Source organism: Ailuropoda melanoleuca, chromosome 9 (assembly GCF_002007445.2).
Source record: "Ailuropoda melanoleuca isolate Jingjing chromosome 9, ASM200744v2, whole genome shotgun sequence".
Lineage (NCBI taxonomy): Eukaryota > Metazoa > Chordata > Mammalia > Carnivora > Ursidae > Ailuropoda > Ailuropoda melanoleuca.
This window is the reverse complement of record NC_048226.1, coordinates 84,989,971-85,011,108: the sequence shown is the minus strand read 5'-3', so window position 1 is coordinate 85,011,108 and position 21,138 is coordinate 84,989,971. Positions and strand designations below refer to the sequence as shown.

General features: G+C 41.8%; 1 protein-coding gene across 6 annotated transcripts in view; it reads right to left on the bottom strand.

The window, feature by feature from the left end:
• Positions 1–256: 256 nt before the first annotated feature.
• COL14A1 (collagen type XIV alpha 1 chain) overlaps positions 257–21,138 on the bottom strand; it is a 225,959-nt gene continuing 205,077 nt past the window's right edge. For 5 of the 6 annotated variants that reach the window (XM_034668564.1, XM_019806266.2, XM_034668565.1 and 2 more), the window contains 3 exons: positions 4,606–4,683; positions 2,762–2,917; positions 257–1,122 (listed from right to left, as the gene is read on the bottom strand). In XM_034668564.1, coding sequence (XP_034524455.1) covers positions 1,043–1,122; positions 2,762–2,917; positions 4,606–4,683 — 314 coding nt within the window. In that variant the 3' untranslated portion in view covers positions 257–1,042. Of the gene's footprint in view, positions 1,123–1,372; positions 1,948–2,761; positions 2,918–4,605; positions 4,684–21,138 lie in introns of those variants that run through there. The other variant, XM_011232718.3, reaches the window with a different exon arrangement.

The window sequence follows — 21,138 nt, the reverse complement described above, 5'->3', positions numbered from 1 at the left end:
CTGCCCCTCCCCCCGCTCCTTCTCTCTCTCTCACAAATAAAATAAAATCTTAAAAAAAATTCTACCCGTCTCTTAGGCCCAAATCAACTGCTTCTTCTGTTAAGCTTCTTACTACACTCAGAATGAATGAGTAAATGAACGAATGAATGAAAATTTGAATGCCCGTCTATTCTGTTGTTTTTCTGGTTAAAACTCAACTAAGACTATAGAAGTCTAAGGTGACATTTAGAAATGTAGTAAAAAGAATCCACATATGTTGTTTTAAGTTTTTATTTGCTTATAAAAGAGAATGGAAATGGGTTTGCAAAAAACTTATCTGCATGTACAAAGTCATCCATGTAGATAAAGAGGGCAAGCCTTGGAATACTGCTGGAAAAGTTGTTCATCAAAATTGGATCTCCTTGCACCAGAACTCGTGGAAAGTCACTATTATATATGTCAAACCAAATCTATTTTTAAAATCACCAAATTCAGAAAGGTTATAATCAATATATATTCTTAGACACCAGTGAAACGAGGTACCGAGTGATCTCAGATCTGGACAGATCAGTTAATCAAGAGGTAGTTTCTCCAATAATATCCCTTTTTCTTTTCAGCAAGGCCAGAGGAGACAGGGATAAATGGCATAATCTTTGAATCTCTTTAAATTCTTATTCTGCGAGGGCCCCATTTCCTTTGAATACAATCATAGTTGTCTTGATGCATTTTAGGACTTGAGATCATCTAACACAGAAAAGATTCCAGAATTCAATTTTTTTTTTGCCAATTTTCCTTTCAGCAATCTTCTCTGGAAAAACAAATAATCTGGCACGCCATTAAAATAACAAAGAGAAATAAATCCTATGGTGTCACAGATTAAGGGGATTTTTTTTAAATATAATTTTTTTGCTAATGATACCAATATTAACAATGTCCAAGGAGGAGATTGAGGCTGGTGAGACAAGCCCCCCAAAGGTAGCATACAAACCACATAATGACATTCTTCTTGAATAAGTTTCTCTAAGAGTTCTTGCGGTTGGTTTTCAAATTTGTCCTGAGGCAATCAGATCCCCGAGCCCCACAATTCCATGGCTTCTAGCTCGTCTTGGACAGGAGTGAATTCCGGTTGATCAGGATGGGGAGCTAGAGAGGAAGAGTGGGGTGGGGACTTGATAGGACCCAGTAACCATAAACTGATATTCTCCCCTCACATGGGTCCGTAAGAGACACAGATTTGGTCAATAAATGAGAGGGGGAGCCTGCTTGGGTGGAAAGCGGTAGCTCCCTTTACCCACCACGCTGCTTGTGCCTTCCCGGTGAGGTTTCAGATGGTTAGCAAAGGAAGGGACAGATCCGTTACAGAAATGGTTAGAAAAGTAGAATCACAGCCAACTGCTTAAATAGTATGTGTTTTATTTACAAAAGGAACCCTGAATCTCAGCAGAATTATAACAGAAAAATACATTTTAAAAACTGATCTCATGTTAGAAACCCATCACCGGGGACAGTCGGGAAGGGAGGGAAACACAGGAGGATGGAGAGGAGGGTGGTCAGGGAAAAAGGTGCCCGTCAATCTTATGTGGGGACAGGAAAGAGGAGAAAGCACACTCAAACAGCTATCACGGAGCCTTCACACAGAAATGTTGGGGATAAATTCTTGGTACATAGTCGTATACTGACAACCAGGCTGATACAGAGCAGTCAGTTTCTATTACAACGGACACTTGTGACCTGGTTAAGTTCCAGTATTATCAGTGTATGTGTCTGGAGCAGGGAGGGCAAGAGATGTGACAGTGGGCAGGTAGGGAAGCAGGTGAGGCAGGGAAGCGGCGTGCCCATGGTTAGGGGCAGGGGCTAGGCGGGGGGTGGGGAGGTGGGGGTCAACAGGACAGTTCTGGATCCGTAGCCAATGGAATCAGAGTGGAGGAGTTCCACCTCAGTGCTGGTAATCATTGTAAGGGATCAGATCTTAATAAGGGACAGGGAGATTTGAGAGAACAGGGAGGGAAGAGATGAACAGAGAAAAACACATCAGCAAAACTCTGACCAGTTCCTCTGGCAAATAAGGTTAAATTTCTCCTAAAGCAGAACACTTAAATTCTTTGACTAAGAAGTTTATTGCCCCAAAGCGGTCTCTGAACATCTCTCTTGATGCTTCCAAGAGTGACTATGTCAGAAAATGTCCCGTTGCACAACTCGCCAACATGCAGGCTGCAGATGTTTTTAGGAAGCATTATCTTTCACAATCTCAGGCCAGGAGTTAGTAATGAGGCAGGGACAGGCATGGTCACTCTTGTTTCTTCTTAAGGCTATCTTGGGTCACCGAAAATGGTGGGCATGTGGTGGGCAGAAGGTCACCCAAAAGAATCTAGGGGGCCCTCCTCATTAGGGGGAAGTTGTGAGTTTGAGGCTTTTCCAAAACAACAGTAAACTGTGACAGGCTTCACGACCACACCACAGCAGTAACCCAGAATTAAGGCCCCCCCATAGAAAGTCCAAACATGTCCCCCAGTGACTAAAGATGAGGTTGAAGGCCAAGTTAGTGTGTAAACAAGGAAGATTTAGTTGTGTTGTTATTTTCATTTTCCTCTTAAAGTTTTTGAAGGGGTAACCTTGATAGTAATTTTTACTTTATAGAAGATGTCTCTGGGTAATTTAAGGTAATGAGGCATTCAAGTTCGGCTTCCCTCCCATGACTGGTCTACTGTTCATCGCACCCTCATCATTATAGTTCTAATCGTAGCGAAACATTGCTCAAAGCCCACGAAGGGCTGGCACTTACCTCCTACCCCGTAGGCAGAACACGAAGAGGGGTCGCAGTATCCAGGCTGGCCAGAAGGACCCTGTGGTCCAGGCACCCCCAGGTGACCAGGGGGACCCCTGGGTCCAGGAGAGCCAGGGGGCCCGGGACTTCCTGGCCGACTCTCCCCTGAAGGTCCTAAAAAGCACCAACAAAGGAAAACAGTTGGTCTTTGACCATCACAGAGTGAATTTTGAGACTACCAAGAAGGAAACTAACTCTTAAAAGAAGCCACCTCACACATCTTAACAATTAGGATAAGATGCCTCTCTCTGCTCATTGAGTTTTTATTCCTAAACTGGATTTGCTGGACACAGGATCATACTATAATCACACAATCCCCTGGAGGATATTTCCAGTCAGCTCAGGAAACTGGGAAGAAAATGTATTTTTTTCTGTCACTTCTTGGATATTAAAGGGAAAAGAGCATACAACTGTCAACCTGGCTTTTTTATGGAGCTCCTGTTTCCCAGTGTCATTCCTTATGAATGCAGCATACGGGCATGCATGCTCACGTGCACACACACACACACACGCACAAATACTCAATCTCAGCCTCATAATGGGTACTGCTTTATGGCCCCAGGTAATTGAAATACAGTAGCTTGTGTGTGAAAGAAATTATCCTGCAGGAGAAAAAGGAAGTCTGAAATTGATCTAAAATACTAACCAAAATTTCTTTAGGCTACCTTATATCAATTAAGAACTTAGATTGAGTGAAAATAGGAGGGAGATGAAAATTTTTGTGATTTTAGGAAGTATATCAGGCTGGGTGCTTTTATGTTTGCTTTTAGGCCTAGATTCCAATAGTGTTTAAAAGGCATTCTTCAACCAAAAATGAGATTCTCCAACTCCAATTGAAATGAACTCTTCAACTCTAGCTCTAAATGAAAACAAGGAACAAGGATCACCTTATATTTGAAAAGTGTTGCAGCTCTAAGTAGGTTCAGTCCATTCAGTCAATGCTCACCAACCATCCTTTCTGTGTAACACATGATGCTAGATCAGCCCCTCACATCAACTCTAATGATAGGAGCATTTATGTTCAAAGGGAATCTTTTCCATTAGGAATCCCTCCTAGGAAAAGTACTTTCCAAAACCGCTATTAGGTTGGAAAGAAAAAAATTATAAAGTATTCAATTCAATGTGGCTAAAACCAAATTATAAATGTCTAATAGACTGCAAACTTAGAATTCTAGTAACGAGGATGATAATCTGGAGACCATTGTAAAAGCACATAGTAATACACATAAAACTCAAAACTGACACACACTCATCCGGTAAGATAGCCATGGTGGCAGAAACTGAGTGTTTATCAAACATCCCTGTGTTCCTCTCTATTTGGAGGCTCCCATGTGGTTCAACGGAGACAGTGTGGCTAGTTCCAGCCAGTGAAATATGCATCACTGTGATGATGTCATGTCCATTTAGGAAGGTGAAGGCTGATGTGCCTCCTTTATCTTTCTCCTGGAGGCCTTTTGCTCCAACATGGGGGAAAGCCACATAAAACTTTGGGGGACTATAAAATAAACCTTTATTGCGTCAATCTACTAAGCATTTGGGATTGATTTGTTACTACAGCACAGCCTAGCATAGCCTAACTCATGAAGCCAATAGGGTCCCAGAATATTCTATAAGCCTTTGAGGCTTCTGTACTGGGAGGATCATCACTTAACAAACTTGGCCTTCCAATAAAATGAGTGAGAAATACAGTGATTCCACAGATACGAGAGGTAACATGGCCATTTTCCTCACCGGTGATGTCAAGTGAATATAAAGCATTACGATTTCCATCTTGCAGTTTCCTGTTCGGTAGGAAGATTTACCTGCTGGTCCAGGGGGGCCTCTTGGACCTTGGGTTCCAATGCCTGGATTTCCTTTTTCTCCCTTGATGCCAGTTAGACCTGTCAAGAAGAAGACGACGAAGAGGAAGAGGAGGAGGAGGAGGAGGGAGAAGAAGAAGAGAAAGAAAGAAAAAAAAGAAAAAGTCTTAAAAAGAAAAAGTCTTTAAAAGAAAATCTAGGTAAAACCTTTCAAAAGCAAGATTTTGCTCCGAGAAAGATAATGATGTGGGCTGGTTTGGGGTTATGGTTCCCAGGGGACTTTTAAATTAAATTCTGGCACTGTGAATTATGTACAACCACAGATAGACATATAGAAGGCTGGTTCTGTAGGTGAACACGCTGTCCGTATCTGCAATACTGTAAGTCTATCCACCTTCCTACTGAAGGGATCCAGCCTGCCAGGACCCGGCCCGTGTCTTTCCACGCACCAGGCCACTCGACGTATGCAGTTGGCACTCCACAGCCACACAATAGAAATCACAAGTGAACATGTCTAACATTTTCCTTTTGGTCCACCCTGTAATGTATCTGCAAAAGGCATGAATTATAATTAGGCAGCAAAGTTCTGAAGAGAGTGAGTTTCCATTAAAAACTTGGAAGGTTCAGGAAAGCCTGTGTTTGATTTGGCTGATTCAGCCCCATAAAAATCTAAACCTATTCATGTTTCTTTTCCACTGAGCAGACTCCTTATTCCAAATAATTTACAGTGCTATTAACAAACTATACATTTTCATAGGCAAAAAAAACAAAAAACAAAAAACAAAAAAAAAGCCCAAACCCAAAGAAACATACACTCTGCCACCTCATCATCCAAATGGCTGCTATCACAAGACTGCAGGACAGGTGAGAACATGCTCCACTGGGGCCCACCTGTCCCAGAGAGAGTTGCACCAGCTGGGGGCCGGGTTACCCAGGCTCACATCACAGAAGGTGTCTGGTGCCTGTTTTTCATGTACAACAATGCTTTGAAGTAGCAGGAAGCAGCATTGCATCTGTATGTAATTACACTTACGAAGAAATTATGTGTGCATTGGCAAAGCCTGGAAGGACACATAAATAAATGACAATAACCAATTTGAGAGGTGGCAGGCATGCCAGTGATTTTAAAAATGTTTAAAATTACAAATAACTTTCCCTTTTCCTAAAGGCAGTGCATATTCACGACAGACAAATGGAGAGACACAACAAGCAAGGACTCTGGCCCTTGAATTTCACGTCTTGGGTTTATAACTTCCAGAAAGAAAGGCGTTCATGTAGTATTTGCTCTGGGAATAGTTGGGGAAGAAAAAAAATAAAATAGATTGGTGAGCAACGGGCACTTTTTTCTACACTGCACACATAACCACTGTCCCTTGATATGAACGTTGGTGTCTGCTGTGTTCCTTGGGACCACCTTTTGGGGTCAAGGTATATCTGGCACCTTTAAAAGGGTCCTCCTTCTTGGTTAGTGGTCCTCAGGGCTGCTCTACCCCCTGCTACACTTCCCCAACACCCACGCCTGCTGCATGTGGCCTCACTGGTATTTTCTGAGCTCGTAGGAGACTAGTACTTCAGGGAAAGAGCAGGGCACTGACCACTTAGCCTGTGATGACCTCTGACTCTTGTCTTAGGAACCCATAAGGAAGACAGTAATTTCTCAAGAGTAAAAATACAATTTCATCTGAGTTTAAAAAGCACATAACAGACTCAGACTAATCAACATGTAATGCTCAATTGTTCATCAACTTGTTCAGACAGAAGAGCACCCTGGGTACGTCTACTGGATATTACCCAGTCAGCCACTACTTTAGCTATTAGCTTAGTAGCTAATTGGAATAAGTACTTTTCAGCTGGTAGGTGTTCTCTCAGTTGCAAATGTACACTACCATGCATCTGGGAATTTAGCAGCAACGGTCTCTTCTTCTGTTTGAATGAGAGTCACTTTCCCCACAGGGAACCACTAATTTTTAAAGAATCAGAACACAATAAAATACACAGATGACTAATGGCAGGCTGCTCGTGATTAAGTGTGTGGTGACTCAGAGGCTTCCCATGACCTTACGGTGCTCAAGGATCAACATTACCAACATGGCTTCTCAATGGTCCTCCAAAGTCGAAGACGCAGTTGATGAGGTTGAATAGGACATGCAGGAAAGTATTCTTAGGAATAACTCTCTGATAAGAGTTTCTTGACTTATCCGTTGCTTCTTCATTAAGAAAGCAAAAGGTGGGGAAGATTGGGGAGTAGGAAATCTGGTTGTCTTAATTTTCTAGTTATGTAGAGAAAAACAAGTGGCATTTGATATTACCCATACTACAAATCAAGGTAAGAGGAAGAGTCTCACAAAAATATTGCAGCCTCTCAAAATGTCTTGAAGAAATTCCAAGGATATAATATATAAACAGAGAAACGTAGATTTTATTGTCCTTGAAATGAAGACCTGTTCTCACTACACATAGGCTAATAGATTAATATTTGTCCACATGTTCACTTATGGTTCTGAGACTGAAGGAACATTCATGTCCATGATGAGGACTGAAATTAAAGGCTAACCTCAGCTCTCTAAAAATAGTTCTGCATATATTTTTGATAAGCCTGTACGCCATGATTAAAAGGAAAGAAATCAAATGTCCTAAAATGTCAGCCCATCTATGAGATGTCAGTGGGCAACCGAATCTGGGCATAGTCCTTTACAGACAAAGTGCCATCATCACCCATACTAAGGGCTTCGCTCATCAATCTCTTCGTGAGGGTGAAGGTGGAGCCATTTGGTGTTGATGGGAGTGCCCAGAGCCAATTGCCAACATCTTCTCCACAAAGGCACTGGGACTCCTGAGTGCACAGGATACTCCTCTTTCTGGAACACCCATTTCACATTGGCTGTCTCCATAAATACTTCTCATTCTTCAAGACCCAGCTCAAGGCTTCTCTGCAACCATAATGAGCAGAAGCCCACTGGATTCAAGAGGACAAGGATTATCGATCTGGTCCATGGCAGTATCTCTGACACGGCTAGGGTGTCTTCCACATTGTATGAAACTTACAGATACTGAATGAATGAATGAATGAATGAATGAATGAATGAATGAATGAATTCTCTGATTCCATATTGTCCGTGCCTCCTCCTGGCACTTACCCCATTGCATTGCTTGTCCTCATGTTCACCTAGTCTCAGACTACGAGCCTGATGATGACAGGGATCACAACTTCTTTATTGTTAGTGTCGGATCCAAGCCAAACCTTACACATAGTAGATGGCCCAGTAAGTTCTAGAAGCCTAACTGAATGACTACACATCTACACCAACATGCAGCTGACTGTTAAAAGCAAGCCTGACCTTTGAAGGAACAACGAACAAAATTCCTTACACTGGAGCTTTGCTTTTTATTTACACATGCCTGGCTTGCAGGAACACTGCTTTTTCTAACAAGTTCCTCGTATGGCAGTTTCGGCTGCTAGTGTTTCTTAGAGTTGAATATAACTGATCACAATTAATAAAAACTGGGCAAAGCTCATATAAATGAAGATCTAACTTTCCAAAAATATGATTTTAGATAATATTAAAATACCTTTAGTTTTTTTTTGAGTTACTGAAAATATGTAGGATAATCAGAGAGATTATTATCCATCCATTCATCTGTTCTTTCTTTTAAAAATATTTTAATAAATTTATTTTTTTGCGAGGGGTTTTAGGTTCACAGCAATAGAGTGGAAAGTACAGAGATTTCCCATGTACCTTCCGCCCCTACACACACATCATCAACATCCCCCATCAGAGAGGAACCTTTGTCATAGTCATTCTTTTTTAAGAGTCTCATTAGAAACCATCAGGGCTACCTGATTCTCCTTTACCACGAACCTAACACTGACCCTCCAATATTTTTTTACTGGTCTACAGAGGCAGAGACCTGTTCGTTTCAGTTTTTCGTGATATTCCCAGTTCCAGGCACAAACTAAGGCACTCAAGAAAGACGTGTCAAACAGATGAATGAATAAATGAAATACCAAGTTCAACTGCAGACTTTGACAAACGAAGAATGCAGCCAGTTTATCAGCTAAGCCTATAAATGACCTAGGTAGGTTCTGAATGCTAGATGCTTGACATGTGTGAGCTCATTTTGGCTTCACAAGAACCAAGAGGGCGGGCACTACCATTAACCCCAAAGGAGGCTGTGATACCTGCCTTTAGCTAGGAACTAACAGAGCCGAGATTTCAACCCAGGCAGCTTGGTGCCAAAGCCCAGACGCTGAACCACTGCCCTCCCTGCGTTTTCATCCCAAGTGGGCAGGCTGCATTTCTGGTCTTGCTCTTTGCAGTCGAGGCTTCCTGAGCCGCCTGCCGAGTCAGTCTGCACATCTGCTCTGGGCCCATGCTCAGCAATCAGCCCTGTGGTTATCACATTTCCTCAGCTTACTTCCCTTAGTTGGCATTCTTGCCCTCTGCTCTGAGCAAGATTCAGGGTTGGTGTTCAGTGGCTCTCTCCGGCTCACGCTGACTACATGTCTACGATCTGGCACTTGGTTATCCATTTTCTATTTTCTTTGGCCTGTTGGTCTTTGAATAGAGAAGTTTTACTCATTTCTCTGCCCTCTGACCACACCAAGCCCTCCACACGGGAGCCTCGTCCTATTCTGTGGACCACAGTTAGTCTCTTGATCCCAGACATTTTGAGCAACTCCCAGGATTTATGCCCAGGCAGATATGCAAAGGCTGGGCAATGCTTTCATTGTAACTGTACCAAAAAGTCACAGAAACAGTGAGACAGAGCTTCAGCTATGTTATTATATTGTCTGTTACCTAGGAAATGCTGACAGTGAATGGCAAGCACAGTCTGCTTTCCATTCAAAGTATGTTTGAATGCCTACTAGAAGCAAAGTACTGGGTAGGTACCTAGCTACAAGGTAGCAGATTAATTGGACATAATTCACTAAATACTTTGTGCAATTTCCAGAGTCTGCTATTTCTACGTTTGTGGCCTATAGCATTAGTACCAGAATGTGGGACTTCAAGTTTTGGCTAAGGTCTTGGCTAAGGGGACAAAGATTGGAAATTACATGATTGTTTTAAATCTAAACAAACTTTGCAAACTATTGCCAAGAGTTTCTCTTCTTATTGTCCTTTTTATAAAATAACCTTCCATGCACTATGACAGTGTAATTCAGGACTCAGGGAAAGATAAAGCACTCTAGATTATTCGGACAAAGAGAATATAATCCAGGGACTTGTTTACCTGCATGATGGAATGACTGAGAAGCCAATTAAAGATGATGGGGCAACTGATAAATTAGTAAGAGCAGGAAGTCACTCTCATCTTTAGGAGCATAGGGACAATGGGAAGAAATCATGTGACTAGAGCCCAGAACCTAAAACCTTCTGGTAGGACCTAGAAGCAGAGGGAGAGATTTCCGGTGGAAGCAGGAGCCACGTAAGTATTGTCACCACATCTAGAATTGCAGGGGAGGCAGGGGTTGGAGTGAGGGGAGAAATATCCTCACTTTTCCCCTCTTTGAACCCTCTAATCCTGCTTAAAGCCTCCCATTGGCTGAACCTTCCCAGGAGTAAGGGGGCAAGGGAAACTGGAAAGGCAGTGATGCCCAGCTAAAGGAGGGAGAAGGGCAGACTGAAAGTGCGTGTACAGAGGCCCGCAGATGAAAGAGAACTGGGTATGCCTGGGGAACTCCAAGCAGTTTGGCAGGACTTTGGTAGCAGCAGATTGGGGAGTGACAGACTAGGAAGCCAGTCTAGGTCAGGTCATGACACATGAAGGAGTTTGGATACGGCCCCTCGTGTGCATAGAACCTCTCCAATACCACCTACCTAATTTTCTGTTTGTAACTTCACCCTTTTTTTCTCAAAGAGGAACTCCAAACTGCTGAAGCCTCAGGCCCCTTAAAACATGGGTTCGCCCCTGCTGGGTGCTACAAAGTGATACAATTAGTAAAGTGGACTGAAAAATCTCACAGAGCTCAACTCCACCAATAAACACTGAGCTAGTCCCACAGAAAAGCCAGGGGAAAACATGTGGAACCATTAAGTAGGGCTGTCTGGTGGTCAAAGGAACCACTACCAGATCAAGACCAAGACAATAGGATACTCTGCACTTTAGGTTTTTCTACCAGTTAGAGACATGATAATATTGGCAGGAGGTCCTTTGGTCTTTTGACCACACACATGTAAATTAGACACACTGACCTCTGGGCAGCGAGAGAGGGGAAGGAAGTGCAGCGGGGAGGAGGGAGGTGAAAGGGGCAGCATGGAGGCTGTAAAGGGAGGAGGGAGAAGCAAGGATGAGGAGGAGCGCCCCTCATCAGTGCACGCCAACCCCATGTAGGCATCTGCAGGCTGCTCACACCAGCAGGTGCATGGCAAAAAAGAAGAGGGGTTACATTTGGCACTAAGAAACCTAGATTTTTGTCCAGATAGTTTTGCAAACTGATATTCTGATCTTACGGGCACAGAATAAGAGTATCAGACCAAACGTCCATCAACCAGTTTCAGCTCCAAAGCTTTGACTGATCCTCCTTCAATGCCATTATATTATTTCAAGCATGGACTATTAGGGAAATCATTAATAATTCAAAGTTAAGAAAAAAAATGAGCCAATTTCTATAGCTCCAAAAATGAACATCTCAGGTTCGGCATGAATATTCAACAAGTTGATGATATTTAAATTAGAGTTTGGTCTAGTTTTCATTCCCTGAAGAAATGAAAAGTGATATGATGCTCTCGACTCTTGGAAAGAAGAGAGTGGTGTCAGGGCACTGGAATGAGGCTGGAGTCTGCAGTGTTTAAAAGAAAATGCATTATGACCAACAGCCCTTCATTATAAGCATGAAGAATCTGCTATTAAGATAAATACATCTTATATCTAGTTAAACCTGGAAACAATGAAAACAAAAAAAGTTAATGAATATATCTTTTCTATGTATGTTTTTCCCTCAGCTATACAAGTGCATTTTGGTGTATTTATTTATTGTATTTATCGATTTAAAAGCCATGTCAAAAAATTCACTGAAAATGGTTTACTAAAGCTAATATAAACAGCTTTAGTTTTATCATCTAAATTAGTACATGTTAGATTTCCATTTTACTTGTTTATGTTCAAGGCCAGAAATTTAGATAATGGCTAAGTACATTCCTACATTCAAAAGAAAGTGTCTCTCTGTCTCTGCCTCTCTGTCTGCCTCTATCAATATTTATGTATAGATATAGTAAACACACACACACACATTGTAAGCAGGAGGTCCCTTGATCTTCTGACCATAGACATCTAAATTAGACACACTAAAATTTGGGCACTGAAATGTCCAATGTCTTTGCTATTCTATATATATATTTCCTACCCGGTTGAAAAATCCTTCCTATTTAAAAATCTCACCCTGTTTTCCTGGCTAAATTTACACAATAATGACTTGAAGAAAATGCTGACATTGTCAAGTTGGCAGTAACCAGCTATTAACAGGATGTCTTAGGACTGATGTCCTATAGCCACATGGATTTCTGTTTTTTTCATGGCTCTAGAGTGAAGGACAAATGGCAGCCAAAAAACTAGCCAAGGAGTAATCAACACCATAAATCACTTATGATTCACTTATGACTATTGCACTTCAGGTATAATGAAAAATAAAAGGAAAATCGACATTAAGTTTGGTCTTTGGGGATCACGCAGCCTTACTGGTGAGACAGGATTAACAGAAGTGAAATCATTAAAAGGCAATTCAAGAAAGTATATTCTACCTGGGTGCTAAACGATCTGTTTCACACACTAGAGAGGCAGCCATCTATTCATGGATCAAGGTCTTGTTCAGGCTTCTTTCTTGGTGGGGTTGATGGTGGGGTGGGGATGTAGAGATGAAAGGCACAGCCCCATTCAAGGAACTCACAGTCCAGCGGGAAGACAAACAAGCACACCAACAATGACAGTATAATGAGAAACTGCTGTGGTGGATGCATGTGCTCGGGGAGAGCTTACTCAGCCTAGTTCAGCTGGCGTAGAGCAGGGTAGCAACAACCAACACACGGGCCAAACAAACCACGGGGAGAACAGTGGTCTGGCAGAGGTGACACTTGAGATGAGTTTTGAAGTTGGAGTAGGAATGAGCCAGAGGAAGAAGGAGGATTCTAGGGAGTGGAAACAGCAGGTGAAAATCCATGAACTAGTTCAAGAACAGGACACAGCGGGAATCAGCAATGAGGGCAGAAGGGAAGGAAAAGACCCGTATGAAGAATGGGGTAAACTGAACGAGCGGTCTCTCTTCCTCATCACTCTGCGGAAGACTTACACACCTATTCTCTTGGCTTTGGGCCCGTGTACTTCTTTACCTTTTGGAGTTGGGCGTGTCCACAGCCATGTGACCTGCTTTGACCAATGAGATGTTAAAGGCAACAACATGGGCAGAGACTTGAAATAGGAATGGGTGGTTGGGTGCCCTGTTTTGTTTTCTGCCACTGCCATGAGGATTACATACTCTAGGAAACTCAGCCCTTCCAGCCAGGGCACCAGCAGAGCAGAACTGCCCCTGTATCCCACAGATATGTGGTGAAAAAAAATAATATTTATCGTTGTATCCTACTGAGATGTTTGTGGTTTGTTATGCAGCAAAAGCTGACTAGTACAGAGAGCACAGAGCAGTTCAGTTTGGCTAGAGCAAAAAGTACATACTTGAAGTGAAGCAGAAAATATGAAGTGGGACCATACAAAGATATCTTGCTGAGGTGGCATTAACCTTGAGTGGTATTTCTAGCACGATACCGTTACCCCAGACAAGGACTGAAATCCAACACAAGAATCTGATCAGATCTACTATACAGACCCTCCAATTAAGGGTTTCAAAATATTTTAAGCTACAGGAACAATTATATTAGCTTTCATGGCAAAAAAGGAGACAAAAATGGACTGTAGCCCTTGCTGACATCTTGACTCAATGTCGTGGAGGACCCTGAGTCAGAAGAACCCAGCTAGACCACTCCTGAATCCCTGACCCAGGAAAACCACGATCATACATGTTTTGTTGTTTTAAGTTGCTAAGTTTTAGGGTAACTTGTTATATAGTAAAAAGTCATTAACACATAGAGCTTCTCTCTGCAGCCATGTTGAATGTAAAGAGTCAGTTTGTAATAGAGGGACCAAAAAAAAAAAAAAAACCTTACAAAATAAAAGATGATACAACTTAAAAAGAAAAAGCATTCCTTTTCAATGCGATCAGGTTACTATACATTAGGAAAAAACAGTGCATCAAACCTTCAGAGAAAAATCTTGTTCCAAAGCACAAATTGGACTTTACCACATAGCAATTGGGTAAGAAAAGAGAAAGCTACCTCTATTTCTCTGGAGTTCATCTCTCAGGAGATGAGAGGCAGGGGATGAGAAAGAAACATACACGTCAGCAGATTTTTAACAGCGATGAAAAGACTATGCCATGTGCAACTGAATATCAGAGATAATACCACATCACAAGGAAGACTTGTAAATATTTAAGCCTCAACCAGCCAATTATTACAAGAGCCCTGCCAACCCTCTATCTTTAATCAAGTTGATCTGTCCCATAAAGATAATTTTTCCAGGAATAAGCCAGGATAAAAGGGCCTTTAAGAAGTTCCACAGATGCTTACCGTCGAGGCATCCCTGTCTGGCAACTGCTGTGCTTTTATTCAGCATTGGTGACCGAAGTTTTCAGCCAAATGTATCTTCGGTGCCAACAGCTTTTCAACCACAGAAATATCAAATGCAAGGACCCCACTTCTCTCTCCCAGCTTTGAATGGACTTGAGACCCAGGCTTCTCTCTAGCCTTCTCAGGCTTGTTGATTCACAGGTAAGGGGCATGAGCCTCAGGGACTCAGATTTAGCTTTGGGGGGGAATGCAGCCCTTCTCAGCTCTGACTGCCATTTCCCTATCTCCTAAGGGGGTTGTCACTGACTTCTGGCAACCAGAGTGTGGCTGAGTCCTTTTCTACCTGTGTCTGCTTTGGTGGGGCGGTGGGGGGGGTAGGCAAGGGGGAAGCTTGGTTGTGTGGCACCTTCTCATCCTTCTCACATCCCCCCTTTCTCGTTTTCTGGAACAAAGTCCATCTTTTTCAAATTAACCACAGAACCTTAGGACTGATATAAGAATTGATCCTTAAATCTTGTCTTTCTTTACATTCACTCTTTAGAAATTTGGTCTTCTGTGTCAGGGAAAGCTCAAGGGGAAAAATCTTCCAACTTCAAAAAGTCGTTCAGGGATTATATTCTCAAAGAACAATAAAAAATTAATCTGGGCAACACACAGAGTGGGGAAACTGCTCTCGCATCAAGCTCTTAAAAAAAAAAACAAGAAATTTTCTTGTGATTAAAGATGACATTCCAACACTGTTATTTTCTTTAAGCCTCAGCGATAATATTGCATACCAAGTATTTGATCCCACTGAGTCGGTATAAGGTGCTAATGACATTTATAGAAACCAGTGGGTTTCAATGGGGAAAATCTTTGGAAGGATACCTCCCAGTCATTTCCACTCAACTTTTTCCAGGCACTAGCATGGGTAAAGACATCGCCACTGTCGATGGGTGGGAGGAGATAGTTGTATAAGCCTTCTCTGGAGAGAGCCCCAGTAGGAAAAAGAAATATAGTGGAAAGCAGAGAGATCTGTTAACCAAGGAACAGGTGTCTGAAAACGCAGAAGATAATTTACAGTTATGTGCATAATGCTGATGATGTATGTGCTCTTACGATCTTCACTGTGAACACAATAGACACAAACGCAGAAAGACGTGTTATTGGTGAAGCTCAGCTACGTCAGTCTGAACTTGCGGCTGCTGCATTCTCAGTAATTATGTAATATAAATACCATTTGACTGCTTCATTATGTGTCCAGTGTAGTCATGCTGAGAATTTGCATACTGGAATAAACAATTTAACCAGAAATTACTTTAGTTTTACTTCTTTACATTACACTAGATGGCAGTCTAGTTTTTTTTTAATTATGTGTGAAGGCAGGTTATATGTATTATCTATGAATTTCATTTTAGAATAGTAAGAGAGATGTACATTATTTGTTGAAAAGGACACAATATGTTGACTACTATTGAGAATCATGGCTTTAGAGTTTTAAGCCCTTTCCCACCTCAGGATCTTTGCACACATTACCGCTGTCTGGCTTGAATGCTCTCCTCTGACTCTTTTATTGATAGGCCAAAGTCCTAAACTTTCAGGTCTCAGCTAAAACATCACTGACTTGCCAGAATAAGTCAGAGCCCCCTCTTCTACATTTGCATAGCATCGTGGATTTTTTCGTGGCACTTAAAACTAATGTATCTAAAGGAAAATGTTCATGTAGTTTTTGTGTCCATGCTAGGTACAGGAAAGGTGGGAAATGTATGCCCTGTTTACCGCTATGTCATTAACACTCAGAACCATGCCTGACATGTAGCAGATGCTTAATAAGTGCTGGTTAGATGAATGAATGAAGATACCAGATTAACTGTACAATTAAGCAGCCAAGATTACACAGCTAGTAAGTGGCCAAGTTCGGATCCTGACTCATATATGATTGATGCCTCCAACAACAACCGGTCCTGCTACTCAGGTAAGCAGCATCACAAACAGCAAAGTGAAATCGGTTTCTCTTCTAAAATATCACAAGTAAAACAAGATTGAATTACCTTGTTCCAGGTTTCTCCTCTATTTCCCCTAGGGGTAGATGTCATACTAGAAGTATAATTCTATAGGTGTACCCCAAGTTGTTGGATCCATGGCCAGCGTCCCCCCAGGTAGTTCCCCTATTTGGACTCTTCTATAGCTTGGGCACATGTTAAAATTCTAGAAAAACTTTTAAATGCCAAAATGTATAATCATGGAAAATGTTTTTATCACATTCATATTTATCCAACAAATCACCTCAAAGTTGGTCATTTGCTGGGTCAAGGATGTCCCAAGTCTCTCCCAAAACAGAACAGACTGTGCAGGGAGCTTGTGAGTAGTACAGCCATGACCCACTGTGACATTCTAGTCAGTTTAACTGTTCACTTGTTTGTGTGAACTGAGCCATGGTTAGTAGGAGCCATAATGAAATGGGGTCCACCAGACCCTGCACAGTTCTGGCCTGTCCCATGGGAGCCCCCCATTACGCAATGAATTCCAAGGTGACAAAAGGGTGGAGTGGAGCTGGCACAGATATTCTGGAATCATGCAGATGTGGACTTGAATTCTGGTCCTCTATGGTCCAGTGGTGTGACCTTGGACAACTAACAAACTAGCTGAGCCTCAGTTTCCTCACTTAAAAATGGAGCTGGGGTCACCTGGGTGGCTCACTCGGTTGAGCATATGACCCTTGGTTTCGGCTCAGGTCATGATCTTGGGGATCCTGGGATCGAGCCCCGTGTCTTGCTCTGCACTCAGCGGGGACTCTGCTTGAGATTCTCTCTCCCTCTGCCTCTGCCCCCTCTCATGCTCACGCACATGCTCTCTTGCAAATAAATAAATAAATAAATAAATAAATAAATAAATAATAAGTAAAATCCTTTTTAAAAAATGGAGCTAATACTGACCTCATAAGATTTTTATAAGCATTAATAATGTGCCAAGCAACTAACAATAGTTTAACAACACTAGTTGCTTAATAAATGCTGGCACCTCTTCTTTTCAAAGGCCACAGTGATGTCTTCCTCTAAATTCTGACAGCATTTACTTTCTACACAACTCACTTTGCATTTACTCTCCCAACTTGCACATTCAGTAATGTTTCACATTCCTTCCTTATCCAAACCATGTCTTCTGTTTTATCCAAATGAAAGAGTGTGTATATAGGACTGAACACAATATTGGCAGATACATTTAGTGCCTAATAAGTGAAAGCCATAAATAAATAGCATTATCTCACACACTGTCAACCCAAAAGCCTTATATGAATGCTGCATTCAATAAATATTTACGATTTATTGTACAAAATAAATCAGATATAAATTCCAGCTTTGTGGATGTACAATTTGAACATGAAAATCTTCAGTTCGTTGGCTCCTGTGATCCAATATTTTTTGGAGAATGATGGAAACCAAAGGAGTTGCATAAAGACTGAAATCAGGAAACAGTCCCAGTTCTTTTCAAGTAAATAAAGGAACTCAATTTGGCCAACTATAGACCAGCCAACTTATTTTTTGACTGGGTTAATAGAGGGTTCAAGACACCAGTGTGGAATATGAATGTTTCAATAAATGGAATAAGAAAACAGGAGATTAGTCATCCAGGAATGATTCCACAAAGATCAGAATTAGAAATGGAGTTCTCTTCTGGGGTCTAGTTAGAATCACACAAGGCTGTGATTGGAGAGTGAGTTCTGGTCAAAAAAGTCAGGACTCAGTTGTTTCAAGTCAGGGAACAAAAGAGGAACTTTAGAGGTTTTGTGAACTTTGGAAGCCAGGATACAGAGCCATTTACCTGAAGACAGTGCAGTGTTTAATGGGGACAGGCAACAAACCCGTAGCCCATGGAAGAACAGCTTTTCTTTGCTGTCCATGAGCCATGTAGAATAAGTGTCAAGAAGAAAAAGCAGGTGAGAAATTGGGCTGCATAACATCTTGCTTATGCTATGCAGATGGAACCTCTTTACTCCTGGGTGCTAATAATCAGACAAGTCCAAGTTGGAGTGCAAACCTTAGATAAACAGCATGAGCAACAGGAGTCCTTCAAATCCTTAAATTCTAAGGATCCTGTATATATTGTGATCCATGTGAGAACATAGCTAAATGACTATTCCCGATGAACTTATGAAAAATCCTTTGTTTAAGTTAAAGGAGACAAAGGGCTAATGAGAAGGAGGTAGCTAATCTGATGGAGGCCAAATTCAGTCTCTGTTGGGTGATAAGGAAAGTCTCTACTTCATGCTGCTGATGTGTGTGGGGGGGGTATTTCTAATTCCTCTTCTGTTCTCCTTAAATGCATAGTCTACGGCTAGTTTAATGATAACGGTTGGGTAAATCAGAGATTTTGTACTAGAACAGTGTAATTTGAACTGAGGTCATAAAATACAAGGTTGCCCCCCTCAGCCTTTTAATAGAAAAAAACAGGAAGCGATAGTAAGGACCAGTAGTATTTCTTTTTGCCTCAGTTATACAAGTTTGCACACATACGTTTGCATGTGCATACTACATTGTGATGCAAAATGTATTTCCTACTGTATATTCTCTGTAAAAAAGTTCAAAAAACTTTTGAAAAATTAGGGGCACCTGGCTGGCTCAGGCAGTGGAACATGCAATCCTTGATCTCAGGGTCGTGAGTTCAAGCCCTATAGGCGGAGAGCTTACTTAAGAATTTTTGAAAAATTATAATAGGGAAACCAGATGGAGCACTTCTAATGAAAAATTAGCCAAGTCAATGGAGCAGTGAATTTCTTTTAGGAAGACTCATGTGAGACACATAGGAAGCCTCTGAAGAAAGTGAGGTTCACTTAAACACTAGGCCAGATTCCTGAACGCCATATTTCTCTTTGCCTTGCTTTTGTAGTTTGGCATTTGTTTATATACACTTCTGAGTATCAATACTTATTTTTACTTACTACAATATAGTGTCCTTTCAAAATTATATTATAGAGCATTGTGATAATCATATTTTATACAGCAAAAACAACAACTCCACAATCTCTGGGTTTTATTTCTTGTCCTAATATTGGCTGATTTCAAGACTCTTTGGGCCTCAATATCTTCATCTGTTCTCCTTTACACAAAATGAGGGTAAGGAGAAGAGATGGCTGCAGTGTCTTCAGTTTTAAAATTCTATTGTTTTGATTTAGTGGAAAAGACATTTCTCTCTCTCAATACTTTCTGGGGGTTGGGACCACAAGATCAAACAAACAAACAAAAAATCATTGTCTTCTTTGCAGCCACAAATCCCAACTGCAACAGGACTGAAATACTTTGCTAGGAATGAAAAGTCCCTTGGGCCTTGACCTATAAATCCTGACCTTAAACGCAAAACCATTACCATCCATTGGTGATCATCTAAAAATCACTTTCCCTCATGCTCAAAGGGCATGTCTCACTCTGTGTCGCACTGTCATCCTCCATGGATTTGCAGGACAGGATTTTGCCTTGTCTACTACACTCTCTAGAATTCATGTATATCGATACGTAAGTCAGAAAATTATATCACGGAAATTCATATTTCAAAGGTTGTCTGGGCCACTGTTGGAGAATTCCTGGAAGACTTTACTCTGGTCTCGGCATTCAAGTCCTCTTGCGGAGCAGGAAAGACTCAGACTGGCAAAAACAAGAATAGGACTTCCAAAAAGAACAAACACAACTTGTGACTTGCTCAGAGTGACTCGGGTGCTGGCTCTGGGCCCCTGCATCACAGGTGATCCATCACCAACACCATCAGAGGCTGCCCGGCTGCCAGAGGTGGCCACCTTCCTGGCTGCCAGATCTTCCGTGTGCCATGAGGGAACTCTGCCCTTCTCATACCACTACAGTCCCCTGCTCTACCAACAGAGCTAGTCAAGGCTCTGCTATGCCCTTCTCCACAGCTGTTGATTTCGTGTCCTGGCACAGGAAAAACCTTCAGAAAGGAAAACCAGGACTGGGTTGCCATGAGAGCCAACAACTACTGAGTGAGGACCTATCATGTGCAATGCAGTTCAGAGCTGATCCTGCTCTTGGCAATCGAGCTGTTCACCTCCCCCTGATGAGTGCTAAAATGGGTGGGAAAGACAGTTAGTGCATCAGGGGTCCTGGGGGTGGAGGCATTTTGTGGTCTGGGGCAATCTACGAAAATGTTATTCCTGAAACAGCAGTTCAGCTGAGCCTTGCACTAAGACTAAGAACCCACATGGGAAAGCAAAGGACGTTTCCAAAGCAGGGAACAAGGCATATAAAAGCACAGAGACAGAAATGCACGCGGCCTGTTGGCACAGATCAAGAATGAACATAAAGTACTAACTTTGGAATCTGCATTTCACGTCTCCAATGTGATAAAAGGAACATATCCTACCCAGCTCACAAAAGTTAACAGGATTCACATGGCAAATAGATAATAATTAGCTTTTCCCCAGATCTACATTCTAGAAAATGGTGTCTTACAAAAAATACTTTTAATCAGTTGTCTTATTTCCCATCACTTTCTTTGTGGTTCATATGTAACCCCAACTTCCCACATCTCTTTAATCTGCTTCTGGAGTGGGAGATCTAGGTCGGTTATGGAGCTGGGTGAAATTCAATCATAGTCTTATTATTATAAAACACTGCTAAGTCCTGTAGGGGAAAACAGAAAAGGCTAAGTAGGATTTCTATGTTCAAGAAACTTTGATAGGAAAGACAAAACATTGGCCCATGAAACTATTAAATAAAATGCTGTCTTATAGGAAGATGAACCACAAACAATACTTTCATTTGAAGTTTATAGCTGGCACGGTCTACACAGGCATACGTAAATCATAAGTCGATGTGACCCATGACTCACCTAAGGGCTGCCACCAACTGTTGCCCACTATGGGCACTGGACAAAAAAGGCATTGGACCTAGGAAGTGAGCTCTCGGCTTACCAGGAAATATGTGTAATGACACAT